The sequence below is a fragment of the Protopterus annectens genome, chromosome 1.part2, assembly GCF_019279795.1.
Source record: "Protopterus annectens isolate FY-2018-M chromosome 1.part2, PAN1.0, whole genome shotgun sequence".
NCBI classification, from domain to species: Eukaryota; Metazoa; Chordata; order Ceratodontiformes; family Protopteridae; genus Protopterus; species Protopterus annectens.
In genome coordinates this window covers 862,394,696-862,411,578 of record NC_056727.1, presented here as the reverse complement: position 1 = coordinate 862,411,578, position 16,883 = coordinate 862,394,696, and the positions used below count along the sequence as shown (strand labels likewise).

The window sequence follows — 16,883 nt, the reverse complement described above, 5'->3', positions numbered from 1 at the left end:
AGCAACTAGCCTGGAGGTGTGGATATCCTTAATGAATATGGATATGCCGCTGCCTTCAGTGTTTCTGTCCAGGTTAGGTGACCGAAAGGTGTGGTATGAATTATAGCCTAGTAATGCAGGGGTGCCCTCTGGAGCCTTGAACCAGGTCTCTGTCACTGCACAGATGTCTATGTTCTCCATTTTAAGGAGTGTCTCGAGTGAATGCATTTTGAGATTTATACTTCTAGCATTAAGTAGCATTACCCTCATATTTTGCTGGCTTGTACCTGTTACGGTGGTGAATTTATCATTTGAACCTTGCCTAAAAAACGCACTATAGGGGTGGCAAGAGCCTTAGCCAGTATCCGGAATCACATGGGCGACAGGTGCAGGCCATCTCTGGCAAAGCATTGTGGTCTGCTGATCATGTCATCCTATGCAGACAGATACTGTATCCCCTTAGAAGGACACCAGAAGCTTAGCCAATTGTTGAAGTCAATCATTTTTGTCCTTGTACTGTGGTATCATTCTGGGTGATGGCAAGATGCTACTCAGGGCTAGGGTCATACCTGCCTGGGCTACAAAATCGGAGAGCTCCTCCGTGTCCCTTTTCATGTAGTCCAGGGACGTATGCCACAGGTCATTCACAGCAACATGGACAATGACAGAGTCATTCAGTTGTCTATCAATCCCAGCAAAGACCTCATTATTATACACTGCTGTCACCTTTTTACTCAAAAAATAAAAGTAGCAGACTTTTATTATCCTCTGTGATGTACTGATAAAGTATTTAAATTTGCTTCATGAAATGGCCAACCAGCTCATACTAGAGATGAAAAAAACGACAACATTTTCAAAAGAAAATACAAGGGAACACCTCAAAGAAAACTAAAAATATAAATATTTCAGAGCTCTGCTCTTTAATTATGTTTCAAATGCTGTTCAACATGCTGACACTAAATGTAAATTTTATCTGCACTGCTCTCATCAGACAATTTGTTTCTTTAACTGGATGTATTTATTAAGTTCTTTACACATACAATACTGTACATTAAGGACCACACTGCACAATCTGTAGATTTTGTTTTGACTCTATATTATTGCAGTTTTGTCATCTAGGCCTTGTTCATTTCTAAAATTGGGCTTTGGATCAAGTTAACAAATAAATAAAATAAGCATGTTTCACAATGTAAGCAGTATACCTTATTACATTCAAGGATCTGAACATGTGATATGCATTTCCTAGATATCCCCACTAAGTCATTTCAGAATAGAGACGCAACTAAGAGAAAAGTACCACTATATAATAAAATGGGTAAAACCAGTTATTTAAATTAATTTTTGTTTTGTCATCTTGTACAACAGCAATACTCATGGCACAGCCATAGAAGAATCAGGATTCGCCATACCAGTCATGTCAAGAGTAAATCATGGATGAGTATAGATTATTACATTAAAAAACAATGGAGACTTGAAGCTCTGAAACTTTAGACAAAACATGCATACAACTATGGCAAATCTTACACTACTTCTGAACAAGAAATGTATAACAAAATACTGCAGTAAAATTTTTAGGAATATATTTATGGTGCAATTCCACTTACTCACCCCAAGGCATTGTTGTTATTTTTACCTACTTGTCATGCAGTAACATAATTTGCCTACACCCTGTGACAACACTACATGTACAGCATGAAAATCTCCCCAAAACCCATATCCTATCATGCTTAATTGCCTAAATCATTCACACCTGCCAGCAGTCAGTTGATGTTTCAGATGCCTAACTGATGGCGGGCTATAGAGTAAATGTCTCTTTGCAGATTTAACAATCTCCTCCATCTTAACACAAAGCAAAGTGTACATAAACATGAATACAGATTCAACAAAACTGATGAGGAGGAGCAATTTACTTAATATACAACTTATAAATAAGACAATAGATTTCTGTGCCCTAATATGCCAACATAAACCACAATCAGAAAGCAAGTAAAGCATCTCTTCAGACTTCGCAAGCATAGCAACAAGAGGGCCTCTGGATATTTATCTGCAGATTTAACAAAATAAAATCAATAAACAATTTCATTTGTTTGTTTATTTGTTTGTTGACCATGCAAGTGAAGTGGTAATTTTTCAGACAGTCTTGATCTACAACACAGGCCAGAAAAGCAGTTATATATGTCGGCAGTTTATTGTAGCAATCAGAAACTGCCTAATAACTGTCCATCTCCAAGTGCTTTGTTATAGTTAGACATATTTTTATCAATGCAGGGCCCATATATTAACATGCATTACTGAGCTTACATCTTGGGCATTAAAACAAGTAAGATGAACGAGAAACATACATCATTTAAATTGCAAATATTTAATGAACATTTAGAAGCTGTGCTCAGTGAAAGACAGTTTCACTGAAGTAAAAGTTAGTTTTGGTAATACATCATATCAATAATTAAAAAAAAAAAATATATATATAACCCCTTTAGACTGGAAAAAATAAAAAGCTTGCAATATGCTGTCTTCTCCCATTTATACATTATTAAAAACCCATTGTTTTCGTAATATTTTTAAATAACTGTTGTAATGCAACACCACTGAAAAAAGCTTCCTCTAAGTTTCACTACTGGTAGTTGGCATGTCAAATTAGAAAAGTTATAATCTTAAACTTTAAATTTCTAAGTTTATCACACACACACACATATATATATATATATATATATATATATATATATATCTACAGATATACAAATATATATATATATATATATATATATATATATATATATATATATATATATATATATATATATATATATATATATATATATATATATATATATATATATATATATATATATAGATATATATATATATATATATATATATACATACATGTGTGTGTGTATAAATACATGTTCTAAAAACATGCTTCTGGAGCATTTCTCCCCGGGCCTCCGCTGAAAACAGGATCTGTGGAACCTATTTCGGACTTTCCCGGTCAATAAATGTTAAATAAAATAAAATAAAATATAGATATGGTTATAGCTAACTTGGTCAACAGACATTTCTGTGACACAAATCAGCAGCTGTTAAAAGTGAGCAAAGGATGGTTTGTGCAAAAGCAACGTTGAGTGACTTCATCGGTCGACTTTACTTTACGATTGGTTGACAAAGGTAAGTGGTAGTGCAGGAGTTTATGTGATTGCAAAAGTATTTATGTTTTATATTTAGGGTAAGTGTTAAGAAAGGGAACACCGAGTATGTGTGTTTTAGATTTAGGGTAAGTGTTACAAAAGGGAACAGTGAGTATGTGTGTTTTGTAGTAAGGGTAAGTGTTAAGAAAGGGAACAGATTTACTGATTGTGCTTGTGTGCATCTGTGAGTGTGTGTATGTGTGTGTGTGTGTGTTTGTGTGTGTGTGTGTGTGTGTGTATGTGTGTGTGTGTGTGTTTGTGTGTGTGTGTGTGGGAGGGGGGGTGCAGTCCAAGCTGCCTTATGTAGTGACATTGTTAATGAAAGGGAAGCTGCACATTAGGGTTAGAGTTAATGAACATTAGAGCAATTACAAAAAGCCCTCTCCATAACCCTTTTTCAACGTACTGTGTGTTACTTTGGTATGTTGCTGCTATGGTGAATGGTCAAAATGTTTTGATCAATGTTTTTAGTGTCAATCTTGAAACAATATGATCATTCAATTCATATATACATGCGTGTATATATATGTGCATTTATATACAATACACACACACACACACACACACACACACACACACACACACACACACACACACACACACAGGTAATAGGTGACTGATTTCAAGTTTCAGCAGCAGAAGCAGATTGAACTCTAATGCATTTACATACTTCTGACTAGTTCTACTAGCTTCTTGTACTGCATCAGTACTTCCTGGAAAACAAAAGTATTAGAAATTCTATCTCATTGGCATAAAACAGATAAAACATTGAGTGGATATTTGCCAAAACTCTTCTTTTCGGCAGGGAACAAAGCCCCCCATACCCCTGCAACCTTCTTACTTAATATGAACGTTGACTAAAGCATATCAAATAGCTGCAGACCCATAGCTAGTTCATCTCATGCCCACGGCCCTGACTCCTCAGATTTTCATTTAAAGATCAGAAAGGCCCATTCCATTCAACTGGCACTCCAAGCCAAATGCACTCCCCTTCCATGTCTCCCCTCAAAAAAGCTACATTACATGCTCCCTAACCATGCCTTCTGCTCTTCAATCGAAGAGTAAAATAATAATAATAATAATAATAATAATAATAAAACACTTATCTGTTATTTTATAAAACTGTAGAAAGTTTATTGCTACAATCATCTTACTATGGCTTTCCCCAGACAAAGACCTGATGCACCAAACTACTTCTCTGTACCAGCATTCAGAAATAGGGATGCAGAAACTGCACTTTATCAGTACACCCTAACACCTTATGCCTGAGACAGCTTCACCCTACCCTTGCTTCACTTCTGTACAGCTGTGGAAAATCTTACAATATCAGACATGATATCAGACATGTCACTAACAAAATGCTGCTAGATTTTACTTAGTATACAGTTCCAGTTGACATAACCCCAGTGATTGTGGATGTTTATGTTGTTTAAATTTGTTAAGAACAAAGAGAAAAGCTGCACCAAAACCATGAACTAATAAAAACAACTCCTGTATTCGTAGCTAGTACACCAAATAACAGTACTTTCACAGACTTAAAGCTGCTTCCTCAGGCTTCAACATACAGCTTTGAGTCGCACCTTTTTATATGGTAATCCATTATCATAACAATTAATGTCCTAAATGTAACTAGCTCATTTAATTCAATTATGCAAGTATGTGATCTCTGGTTTTAGAGAAAATACTTCATTTAGACCAGGAGCGATATAAGACCTAAAAAATAAAATCCATTTATTTTCACATTGCTCTGTTTTATTTAAAACATCACCACCTCTATCCCAATTATGAACTTGCTCTAAGATACAAAACTTAGAATGTGTAACACCTTTTTCTTGTATATGCTTATATAATGAGTTTGTTAAGACCTTTCTTCTAATTTCTGACATGTGACTACTAAACCAATTTTTTTAACATCTGATTTGTCTTTCCTATATAAAAAGACGTGCACTGAGTGCACTTAGCCATATATACAAGATGCTTAGTTCTACAGTTGCCATTAGCTTGTAAATAAAATTCTGTATTCCTAATGGGATCAATACAACTTGGTTTAATGTATATATATTTACATAAAGAGCAGTGATTACATTTTAGTGCCCTTTTTAGTAACATGAGGTACGTTCAACTTTTGTTGTTCTCTATAACACAGTACAGTTTGTTTTTTATATTTATGATTATTTTATGTATATAGAAAGGTCTATTCACACCAATATCTCTCAAATCTGAAATTTGAGAGAGTACTGGCCAATGTTTTTGAATAATTTGCTTTATGGCTGGTGTGTTTTGATCATAGGTTAGAATATGACTACAACTTTGATGAACATTTTGAGAAGCCACTGAAAATGTTTGTTGATGTCTATGTTTATGTGAATAAATAGGCGCATATTTAAAATCTCTACCAGCCAGTACTTGTTCCTTTAAAATTTCTGGCCTCTATCTACAGTAACATCTTTTTTCAAAGTCATTAGTCAATTGTTCTAACTGTTGATGTAGCTGATCATTTTGTGTATTTAATCTACTCAACCTTGCCATCTGATTAAGCATAATATTATCAAACATATACATAGGATGCATACTATCTCTTGATAAAAAAAAATGTTTAAATTTGTTAAGACAGTACAGTACTGATCCAACTGGATCATTTTCAGGTCCATTACTGTTGTAAAGAACACCAAAGTGTAAATAGTGAAAAACCTTTAATAGTACAACATTTCAGTTAAGGAATACAGGGTAATCTGAGGTGCTATTTATTTGAGTAATAATGGATTATGAGCTTTAATGCAAACAAATATTGGGCATTAATGCTAGCAATAAAGCATTCTGGCTGCAAACTGTGTCCAGGAAACATATATGTACTACCAGCCCATATTAGTGAACTGCCTTTTAGGGTGGGGTTTAGTTTAATAAGTTAAGATCTGATTAGAAGTGCGTGATTAAGTATAAGTGAGAGGGTAAGGAGCAGCAAATTTATGAGTTGCATATAACCGGAGTTGGCAGTGGGGGAGGACTAGGGACACAAGCTGGGTGGTAGTCACACAGCAGACTATGTACAGAGTAGAGGAAAACAGCATCCTTTCTTGTTAGGGTTTAGGTTATTTTATTACTCATAAGGCTTGTTCTGCTTTAACTAGGTATAGCTTAAGGACTTCCATGAATTGTAGAAGATTAGGGGAGTACTGAATGGAGGCAAGCATGGATTGCAAATTTTAGAGTTGGGGCCACAGGAGCTATTATTGCTGAATTTTTTTCCTTGATGTGGCAGAGTGTAGGGCTGGGATGTGGTCTGCATGAGACCTAAGGTTGTAGATTCTTTCTTTCAGTAAACATACTAGCCAGACTGGAGAAACAGTTTTTCTTAAGCAGTTGGAACTGGAGGAAGAAGACAATGGGGTGTCTGAGGGAGAAAAAAAATTGCCTTTTTAAGGCCTGAGTCATGCTGCTCTAATGTAGTTTATTTATTTTATTTATTGACATTTGTTGACCAGGAAAGTCCACTGGGTCAGAAACCCATTTTCAGTGGAGGCCCAGGGAGAAAAGCTCCACAGACATTGTAATGTTCCACACAAAATACAGAGTTAATACAGAGGTATACACACAGTACATGGAATAGGTAAATTGGTACAAAGTGAATTTATAACATTTAAATATTATTGCACTATAATTATAGAGAGTAAAATACTATTTTTCAATTACATAATGTAATCATAAGTATAAATACAATATTGTAAGATGGAAAATTATTAATATAAAGAGGAAGGAGTTAATGCAGTAGAGGTTTTAGATGTAGGGAACGAGTAGTTAATTGTGTAGGATTAAGGAGGCGTGCACCGTATTTCACAGGTGCAGGTAGGTATTTAGATAGTGGGTTTTTAGTGCAGTTTTGAAGGCTTTTATGGAGTGAAGCTGAGTAATGTTAGAAGGGAGGGCATTCCATAGTTTAGCCCTATTAAAGGAATATAGGCATTGTCCAGCTCTTTTGTTGGGTTTACTTACATTTAACATTTGCTTGTTTGTGGACCGGAGGGTTCTAGCTGGGGTGTATGTGTGCAGAATAGATTGCAGTGCTGGGCAGCTATTAGGCTTGAATATTAGCTTGTGGGTGAGTGTTAACTGGGAGTAATGGATTTATTGGTGAAATTGAAGGCAGGACGGTGGTGTGAGCAGTTAGGCATGTTAAAGGCAAATTTGACTATCTTATAGTAACAAGATTGTAGCTTATTACTAATAGATGTAGGGAGGTTTGTGAAAATGAGACTTCCATACAATAGGGATGGGAGAAGTAAAGTGCTTGCTAGTTTTATCTTGGTTTGCTTATGTCGGTACAGTTTTCCAAGTTTAATGTGTTTTTTTTTTTTACTGTATTGAGAATGTGTTGCTCGAAAGAGAGTTTCTTATCAATGGTGATTCCTAGAAGCTTTGAACTTGTTTAATTTCTATATTGTTTTGTGAAAAAATCTTGAAATCTGTGGCTGGTGGTTTTGATGAAAATAGTAACAGTTTAGTTTTGCTGGTGTTCAACATTAGTTGAGCATCATTTAGCCAGGTTTCTATGGATATATATGAAATCTGGGTAACCTTTTGGAGGTTAGAGAAATTGTTGGAGGAAGAGATGATAGCTGAATCATCCGCATATTGAATAAATATGCTTTGTTGGGGGGCTTTATTGAGATCATTAATGAATATGTTAAAAAGTTGGGGTCCTAAAATAGTAACATGTGGTACTCCTGTGTTATTGGCCAGATAATCTGATTGTTGGATTTGCGATTTAACAGACTGTTGTCTATTATTTAGGCAGGAGGAAAACCAGGTTAATACTCGTAGGGAGCATCCAAGTTTTTCTAGATGCTGTAATAACTTAGGGTGTGATACTGTGTCGAAAGCTTTTGATAGGTCTAATAGAAGTACAGAAGTTGATAGGCCAGCATCAGGAGCTCACAGTATCAATGAGGGAGAGGAAAGCTGTGGTTGTGCTATTTCCAGGACGGAATCTATGTTGGGTGGGAGCTAAGAGGAAGTGTTGATGAGGTGATTTAGTAGATGGGATTGTATACATTTCTCTAAGATTTTTGATAGTGGAGAGAGTATGCAGATTGGCCAGTAGTTTGAGAGATCGTGGGTATTACTGCCTTTGTGTAGAGGAGTTATAAAAGACTTTTTCACAGTTGGAGGACATATGATTCAGATACTGAGCAATTAATAAGGGAGCTAGGATTGCTAGGGAGATGAAGTAGCATTTTCTGAAGTTTGTAAGGCAGTAAGATATTTCTTGGAAGCAGAAGAAATTGCTAAGAGCGCATATTCAAGTAAGGTCAGGAGAATCCTTAACCCAAGTCTTCCCTTCCTACAGTAGACAAAAAGTGAAAGTTTTTTCACTTACCATTCTGTAATGTCACTTGGCTGAAGCTTGTGACACCAGCTTATGAAAAGTATAAACTCTCCCAGTAAGAAACACTATGACATATCTTACTGCTCAAATATCACACATGAAAGAAAGCTCTGCAAATAGATTCACAAGGTACTGTACAGATTTCTGCACATACATAAATAAGGCCACATTAAAAATGGAAAGAAAAGCATACTTTTTGAAAAAGGACAGATAAGTCGTGCATGCTTCAGGGAAAGTACAGCAAACGCAGTAAGAGCCTTTAGATCTTCATTAATAAAGCATTTGAATACTTATAAGAACAAGGTGCCCTTACCGCAGCATGGGTCTTTTTTCTTCTTTTATCCATCAATATCTTGTATCTTTTCTCAGTCTCTAGTCTCCTACTAGTTTCCTCATGAGCAGGGGAGGGCTTCTTTTCACTAGCTGGGATGCACTCTTTTTCTGATTCGTGGATTTCCTTTTGCCGTACACACACAACATCCTCTGGCACCTTTTGATAAACAAAAAGTACACACAATGTGTATACAAATGCAAATCTTGAGGCATGCACAATTAATTTAAAACACTTATGAGAAATAGGAATCAAAAACAACTTCGGTGACCCGAAAATAACTTTAACAAAACAATTGCTCAGCAACCGAAGAAAAATGAAGGTAGCCACACAGCCAGATAATTTTTAGCTTTCTTCCACTTTATTATCACGTGGACTTCCTCAGAAAAACCAGGAAGCCTCCCTACATCCTGGTTTTATACTCAATAAACAGGAAATGATGTTGTTCTGTTATTAAAATGATGTTAACCTTTTGAAATGTAAAACAATTAAATGCACTTCTTAAAATGTTTCAAATTGTGCTTATTATAAAACATTTCATTTTTTTGTGTATATAAAACATGGTAAATAATTAAATAAAATATAATAATTATCCATAAAAATCTTATGTACCAACAAAGTAAAATGATGCACTAAACTCCCTCTCATATAAACATATCCAAACACTATTTCATGTATGGGAAAGTACATTATGATGGTGATGTTGCTACATTGAAATCACAACTTAAACATATTGAAACGATGCATTATAATATTAATGATTACTTATTCAAATCACGAATTGACCGTTTAAAAAAGCCATAAACAACAAAGGATGTATAAATGAATATATTTGTAAGTGGATATAGTGAAAGTAAAATGAAATGAATGTATACACACTCTCCCGTCCATACTCATACCGGATCTCTTACGCTCGTGAATGCACTCATGAGAACATGCACACTGGTGTGTGTGCCCGAGCCTACACATGAAGATGCACACACAAACTCACACAGTCTAGCCACACACATGCACACACACAAGCACACGCACATGCACACACTCACACAGATACACGCACTGATAAACTCTCTCAAGCACACATCCACACACACGCACACATGCGTGCACAGACCCACAGACTCTCGCACACACGCTCTCTCAAGCACTGGCACACACACACAAGTGTGTGTATTAAAGTTCTCACTGCGCCCTCGGGACCAAACCACGCCAACCGTGGGTAAATCCAGCATTACCCACACCCAGGCGTGGGTTATTGCTATAGCATTTATCATTTTCCTTTTTTGGCAAGTTCATTGAAAATTCACAATTTACAATTCATGATGCTGAAGCCTGTGCTACTCGATCAGTTTCCTCTTGGCTGAAAAAAAAAAAAACATGCTCATACCACCTTATTGTCTTTCTCAGCTTATTAACAATAATGACATATTTAGTCTTAGTGTCCTTCTTTTATTATGGTTCTCAGCACTGACGTCTGGTATATATCGCAGGCAAGAATGATCCTCTCACAGTACTCGGATCCCTAAAAAACTAAAAAGATGTATGTCTGTTTCATCCTGATCAGTTGTACTATATCAGGATATCTGGGAGTATACAGTAATGTAACTGATATTGCATGTTCATATAAACATCCACTCATGTACCTCTAATGGTTCAAATACTTTAATAACCAGTTCAAAGTCTGTGACAAACAGTAGTGAGTCAAAATACACAAGAATAACTGCAAAGATTACATGCTTCTGTCAGTGAGAGCTGGTATGTGCTAGTTTAAGGTGGATATTAAGTGCAAATCCTTTGCAGAGGAGTTTTTACTCAGACCAAAAAGACCATCTAAGCCTGATAGGGATTACAAAACAACAGCACACCTTTCTGTTTATACTAAGATCTCTCAGTAAAAACTGCAGTTTTCAATTTATGAAAAGATTTGGTTAGGGTTCTCCAATTCAAAAAACTTAAAATTAATACCTTTTCCCTGGGCATCACTTAAAAGCAGATACAGCAAAGGTTTACATATTCAACAGTTTAACTAAAAAAAATCTGAGTAGATGATGATTCCTTCAGCAAAGCCAGAATGTTTTTCCTGATTCAAAGACAGATCTCACCATACTATATATCGTACAGTCTACATTGTAATTGGCATGGAGTCTTTACTTGTTCCTTTTGTGACTGGAGACATTAAAGATTTTCAACTACAACTTCAACAGGAACACTGGATGTATTTTACTCCAAATGTGGGAAGCTCTACATTGCCCTATACGCCTGTTTCTTTTTTCCTGTTCAGACCACAGTATTCATAAAGAAAGTCACCAGTTAGAGAACACTGCTGTGCAGGCAATGTTTTGTTGCATGTCAGTGTTATACAGATCATAGAGCTGACATGAAGGCACAACTACTGTTATGAACTGTGAAGTCCAGCACTGGAGTGCTGTGCAAACCACAGTCTCATTTTGGTTGGCATTCAAAACTACAGTTGGGATAAATCTTTTTCTCTGTTTCTATCACACAGATGGAGTATTACGGCTAATGTTAATGGTGAAATATCCACTCTGTATACCTTACAGGCTTATCTAAGGTTACATTTCAGTGATAAAATATGTGGAACCCCCCCCCCTTACAATTTATATTAGTAATGACTCCCAAAACTATATTCTTCTTCTTGTATTATAGTTTATTTGCATATACTGCAGAACAATATTCAAATACTAAGGGCATAATGAACTTGAAAACTCAACTTTTGGCAAAGGTGAAGTGCATAACTAAAGGATAATATTAACTTCCAAGTAAAAAGTTGATACACCATCAATTCAGAGTTAGAATTCTATGCAGGCATATTATGTAGCAGTAGTAAGCAACTGTTAGGGGCCAACAATTACTGGGGATTCTTGATTTCATATGCAGATATTACTCAGGCATGGATAATGGTTATATGCAACATAACATTTTTGTTGCCCGTGGATGCATAAAACCTTACATCTATATCCCATCCACAATGTGGGACCAGGTCTTATGGTACCACTCATTGCCAAAAAGAGGCCAATGTCCAATTTGGCACTTCTGTATTCTCTCCTAAGGAGGCACGGCAGATCATAAGCTCACCATCTATGTTCCTTGCCCTCATATTTAAAAAAGGACAAGGAACATTAAATTAAAAAACTGTATCTGCCAGTCAAATCAAATGACTTCAAATATGGGAGAATTGTCCTTAACCCCACTGTCAGCACCTCCCTGTAAACAACATTTACATTACACACAGCAGGTACAGTGGAGATGTGCTTGCCTTCAATGTCTTGCAGCATTCTAACATCTGGAAAAATAAATACATAAATTAAAAAAAGATTGATCCCCTACTGATGTGCAACAGCTAAAATCTGACAAAGCATTTAAAAACTATGAAGTCCTCGTAGATGCTGAGTTTTATTTGCTATTCATGTAGCCATTACTATCCGTAAAGCGTATGGAACTGCCCACCAAATCTTTTTTTGGAACTGACAGCCAGGCCATAGAACAAACGCCATGATATATTCTTAATAATCTCTTACTGTCCTTATCATTCTTGCATTCAGCTTTATTTACCAATTAGCTGAATATCTTAAACAAAGCTGCAGACTAAAAAAAGGGCTCAATTGCTGTTCTTAAAAATGTGAAAGGCTGCACATGGCTGAACACCAACAGACAGATATCCATTCCTAAAATCCAGCCACAATGTTTTTGGCACAGAAAAGAAATCAAAGAAACCCGTTCTTGCCTTATTAAAGACTAATAAGCAACTCACATATCTCATTATCTTATGTATTTAAAATTAGACACTTAAGGTGTTTGGTCAGATCACTTCATTTCATTCATTCCTAAAATTTTCAAGCACCTAAAATCTGCTACAAACTGTCAAACTCTCTGATGGCAAAATAAAGAATACCTACTAGGATGAATGTATCCATTTCAAGACTTGGACACTCATTGTCTTCACTTACCTTTTATGGTAAATTCAATATATAACTTACTCATGCCAGCCTAAATACCATCCTATATAAAGAATCCAATTTCTTTACCCTTTCATCGGAAAGAAAACATGATTTTACTACCCTACACAATGCTATTTCTCTACCAATCCCAGCTAAGATCTCATTATCACAAACTGCTCTCAACTTTTTACTCAAAAAATATAAGTAGCAGACTTTTATTATCTACTGTGATGTACTGATAAAGTATTTACTTCTGCTTCATAAAATGGCCAACCAGATCATATTAGAGATGAAAAAACAACAACATTTCAAAAGAAAACAGAAGGGAACACCTCAGAAAAAAACTAAAAATATAAATATTCCAGAGCTCTGCTCTTTAATTATGTTTAAAATGCTGTTCAACATACTGACACTAAATGTAAATGTTATTGGCACTGCTCTCATCAGACAATTTGTTTCTTTACTTGGATGTATTTATCAAGTTCTTTGCACATACAATACTGCACATTAAGGACCACACTGCACAAGCTGCATATTTTGGTTTGACTGCACTATTGTAGTTTTGCCATCTAGGTTCTGATCATTAATAAAATTAGTCTTTCACAGGTTCATAGGTTCATACTAGGCTATCTGCCCTGGGGCAATTATAAGCCTAGCCCGATTCTGTATGGCTTACGCCACCCCTTGATTTGAGTATACTGTGCCCTTTTAAGGTTTAGTTTACTGTGCCTCTGTCTACTAGTGACACGGGAGTAATCCCTGGGACAAACCTACAATCCCCCATCCACTTATCGAGATTCTTCTTGAAGAGATTCAGTGAGGTGCTTTGCCTCACATGAACTGGAATTCTATTCCAGAGCGAAGGGAGCCTCTGGGTTATGAACCTGTCCCTCCAGCAAGTTCTATTTATTTCTGTGCTGAGGTTCAAGTCCCTCGGCGTGTGGCTCTAAGGGATTTAGATTTACTGAGGTGGAGCATGTCCATTAATTCTGGATTTGACATAGCTTTGTATGTCAGGCATAGATCGCCTCGAAGTAGGTGGTATGCAACTGAGTAGAGCTGGAGTTTTTTTAACCGAGCAGCATATGGCATCTGTTTGAGACCCTTGATCCTCTTGGTGAGATACTTTTAGGGTCTTTCTAATTGCTGCAGGTGTAGGGTAAGGTACATCCCAAAAGGGGCATTGTATTCTATGATGGGCCTGATGAGGGATGAATAAAGGGGCACGATTACCTCTCTTGATCTAGATGTGAAACCCTTCGTGATGAGGTGGGCTATGTAGAAGGTCTTTCTAACCACTTTGGCAATGCGGTTTTCAAAGGAGAGCTTGCTATCAACTTGGGTCCCCATGTCCCTAATAACTTTCTCTGTACTTAATGGGTTTCTGCCTATGTGGTAATTTGTGGGCACATTGTTTTTGCCAAAGGGTATGACTATTCATTTTTTGGCATTTAGCTTTAAACCATGGCACTGGCACCAGTTATCTGTCTCTGTGAGACCTTTTTGAAGGATGTTTGTGTCAGCTGGAGAGTTGATTATGGCGCCCAGTTTGCAGTCGTCTGCGAACTTGGTGAGCCATAGTCCTCCCATGTTGCCTGTACCTCGGAAAAGTATATACCGAACAAGAGTGGTCCCAGGACAGAACCCTGTGGGATGCCACTTGTGACTGGTTTCGAGTCTGACATGGCTCCAGTAACTCTCACTCTGTGGGTTCTGTCTTTGAGCCAGTTTGCGACCCATCTTGTGACATAGGGGTTTATATTTAAGCTGGATAGCTTATCTATGATGTCCGAGTGGGGTATTGTGTCAAATGCCTTTGCAAGGTCCAGATAGGCTGTGTGGACTACCTTCCCTTCATCTATGGCTTTGGTGACTGTTTCAAAGAAGTCAACCAGGTTCAAAAGGCAGGATCTGCCCTTGACAAAGCCGAACTGGGTAGGATCTAGTGTCTGTAGGTCCCCAATGTCTTTGTTTATGAGCTCCATGATGATCCTTTCCATAGCCTTGCAGACTAAGCTAGTCAGGCTTATGGGGCGATAGTTTCCAGGGTCCGTAGAGGCTCCACCTTTGTGGAGTGGAAACACTGTTGCTGTACGCCATTCTGTGGGCACATATCCTGTACTGAGGCTGAGATTGTATAGCTGTTTTATTTGAGGGATTACAAACAGGTTAACAAATAAAGAAAATAAACATATTGCACAATGTAAGCAGTATACCTTATTAAATTCGGGGATCTGAACATGTAATATACATTTCCTAGATATCCCCACTTTACTTCCTAGATATCCTGACTAAGTCATTTCAGAATAGAGATGCAACTAAGAAAAAAGTACCACTATATAATAAAATGGATTAGTTTTACCATCTTGTACAACAGCAATACTCACAGCTGAGCCATAGAAGGACCAGGATTCCCCATACCAGCTATGTCTTGAGTAAATCATGGATGATTACAGATTATTACACTAAAATACAATGGAGTCTTGAAGCTCTGAAACTTTAGACAAAACATGCCATACAGCTATGGAAATCATACACTACTTCTGAACAAGAAATGTACAACAAAATACCGCAGTCAAATTTTACAGATATATTTATGGTACAATTCCACTTACTCACACCAAGGCATTGTTGTTATTTTTACCTACCTGTCATGCAGTAACATCATTTGCCTACACCCTGTGACAACACTACATGTACAGCATGAAAATCTCCCCAAACTCCCATCCTACCACGCTTAATTGCTTAAATCATTCACACCTGCCAACAGTCAGTTGATGTTTCGGATGACTAACTGATGGCAGACAACAGAGTAAATGCCTGGAGGTCAGAGTCACAGTAAATGTAAATATGAGAAAATTATTTTAAACAGAACAAATAAATCTGCATTTTATCCTTACAGTTTCAATTAAAATATTTCACACATTAAACTGCTTAAACGTGGCACTTACAGCCACGAATTTGGTACTGAAATAATATCAGTACTGCTTGCTTTTCAAGTACTTGGGGTTTAATTAAGACAAGCAAGCCTACGCTTCAGATGCAAAATGGGACGTGCAACAATTGGTGTTCTAGGTATGAATGAGTTAAGTAGTATACAGGAAAGAAAGTTGTCCAAATAGCATCTTGAGATAATACATACCTTCAAATGAGGCCAAGTGAAAACGTTACTAAAACAATCTATTATCCATGTTTTTTTGCAAGTGGAAAGAATATTTTGTCTTACTTTAGGCAAACTGCTGAAAGCACATTGTGGACCCTACTACCAAGTCAGTTGTTAGTAAAACATTTGTCTTTTTCTATTAGTACAAGCTGACACCTATCTAAGCAGGAAATGGTTCTCTTTATTCACTCTTCATCTCCTGTTCTTCCCATCCCTTTTACTTCTTTCCAATTTCTTCAAGAGCAAAAGACAAAGACGTTCCAGTAGTTTGGGTTCTATATTTAAAATTTCCTGAACATCATGCTCTATGACAGATTTAGTAAACTCATCCACCTTAATGCAAAACAACCCCTCCCCCAAAAATGGTGGGAGCAAACCATAGCCAGCCATAGGCATAAGCCAACTAGGCGGCCGCCTAGGGCACCGCTCTAGTAGGGGTGCTTTTCCAGTATTTATTCTGTGTAGGTAGACCAGGATGGGGGTACCGGGTGGTGTGGTACGCCGTGGAGCCCTTTTGCCTAGGACACCAATTGACCTAAGACCTCTCCTGGAGCAAATGTTACTTAACACACCACTTATGCCAAATAAAACAGAAAAACAGGTTGTAGATTTTTGTAGCATAATGTTCCTACCCACATTATATGCAACAAGAAAGTAAAGATGTTCCCAAGCCCTTGCAATTTAGGCAGCACGTCTCACTTAGGATACCTATTTGAAGGATTTGCCAAATAAAAAAATACAGTTTATTCATGGGTCACCCAAGTAAGTAAACTGGCCATTCTCAACTAAATACAGCGAGGCTATGAATCTCTGAAATACTGGAGAAAACATGTCATTCAGGTAAGCAAAATCATACCGTATCCTGCAGCTATAAAATACC

At 36.9% G+C, this 16,883-nt stretch overlaps 1 protein-coding gene across 1 annotated transcript in view; it reads right to left on the bottom strand.

The window, feature by feature from the left end:
* The window catches only part of LOC122792418 (trichohyalin-like), a 261,589-nt gene that overhangs the window by 12,244 nt on the left and 232,462 nt on the right, over window positions 1-16,883 (bottom strand). Inside the window, exon 23 of the mRNA XM_044060207.1 lies at window positions 8,864-9,040. Within this exon, the coding sequence (XP_043916142.1) occupies window positions 8,864-9,040 (177 nt within the window). The remainder of the gene's footprint in view (window positions 1-8,863; window positions 9,041-16,883) is intronic.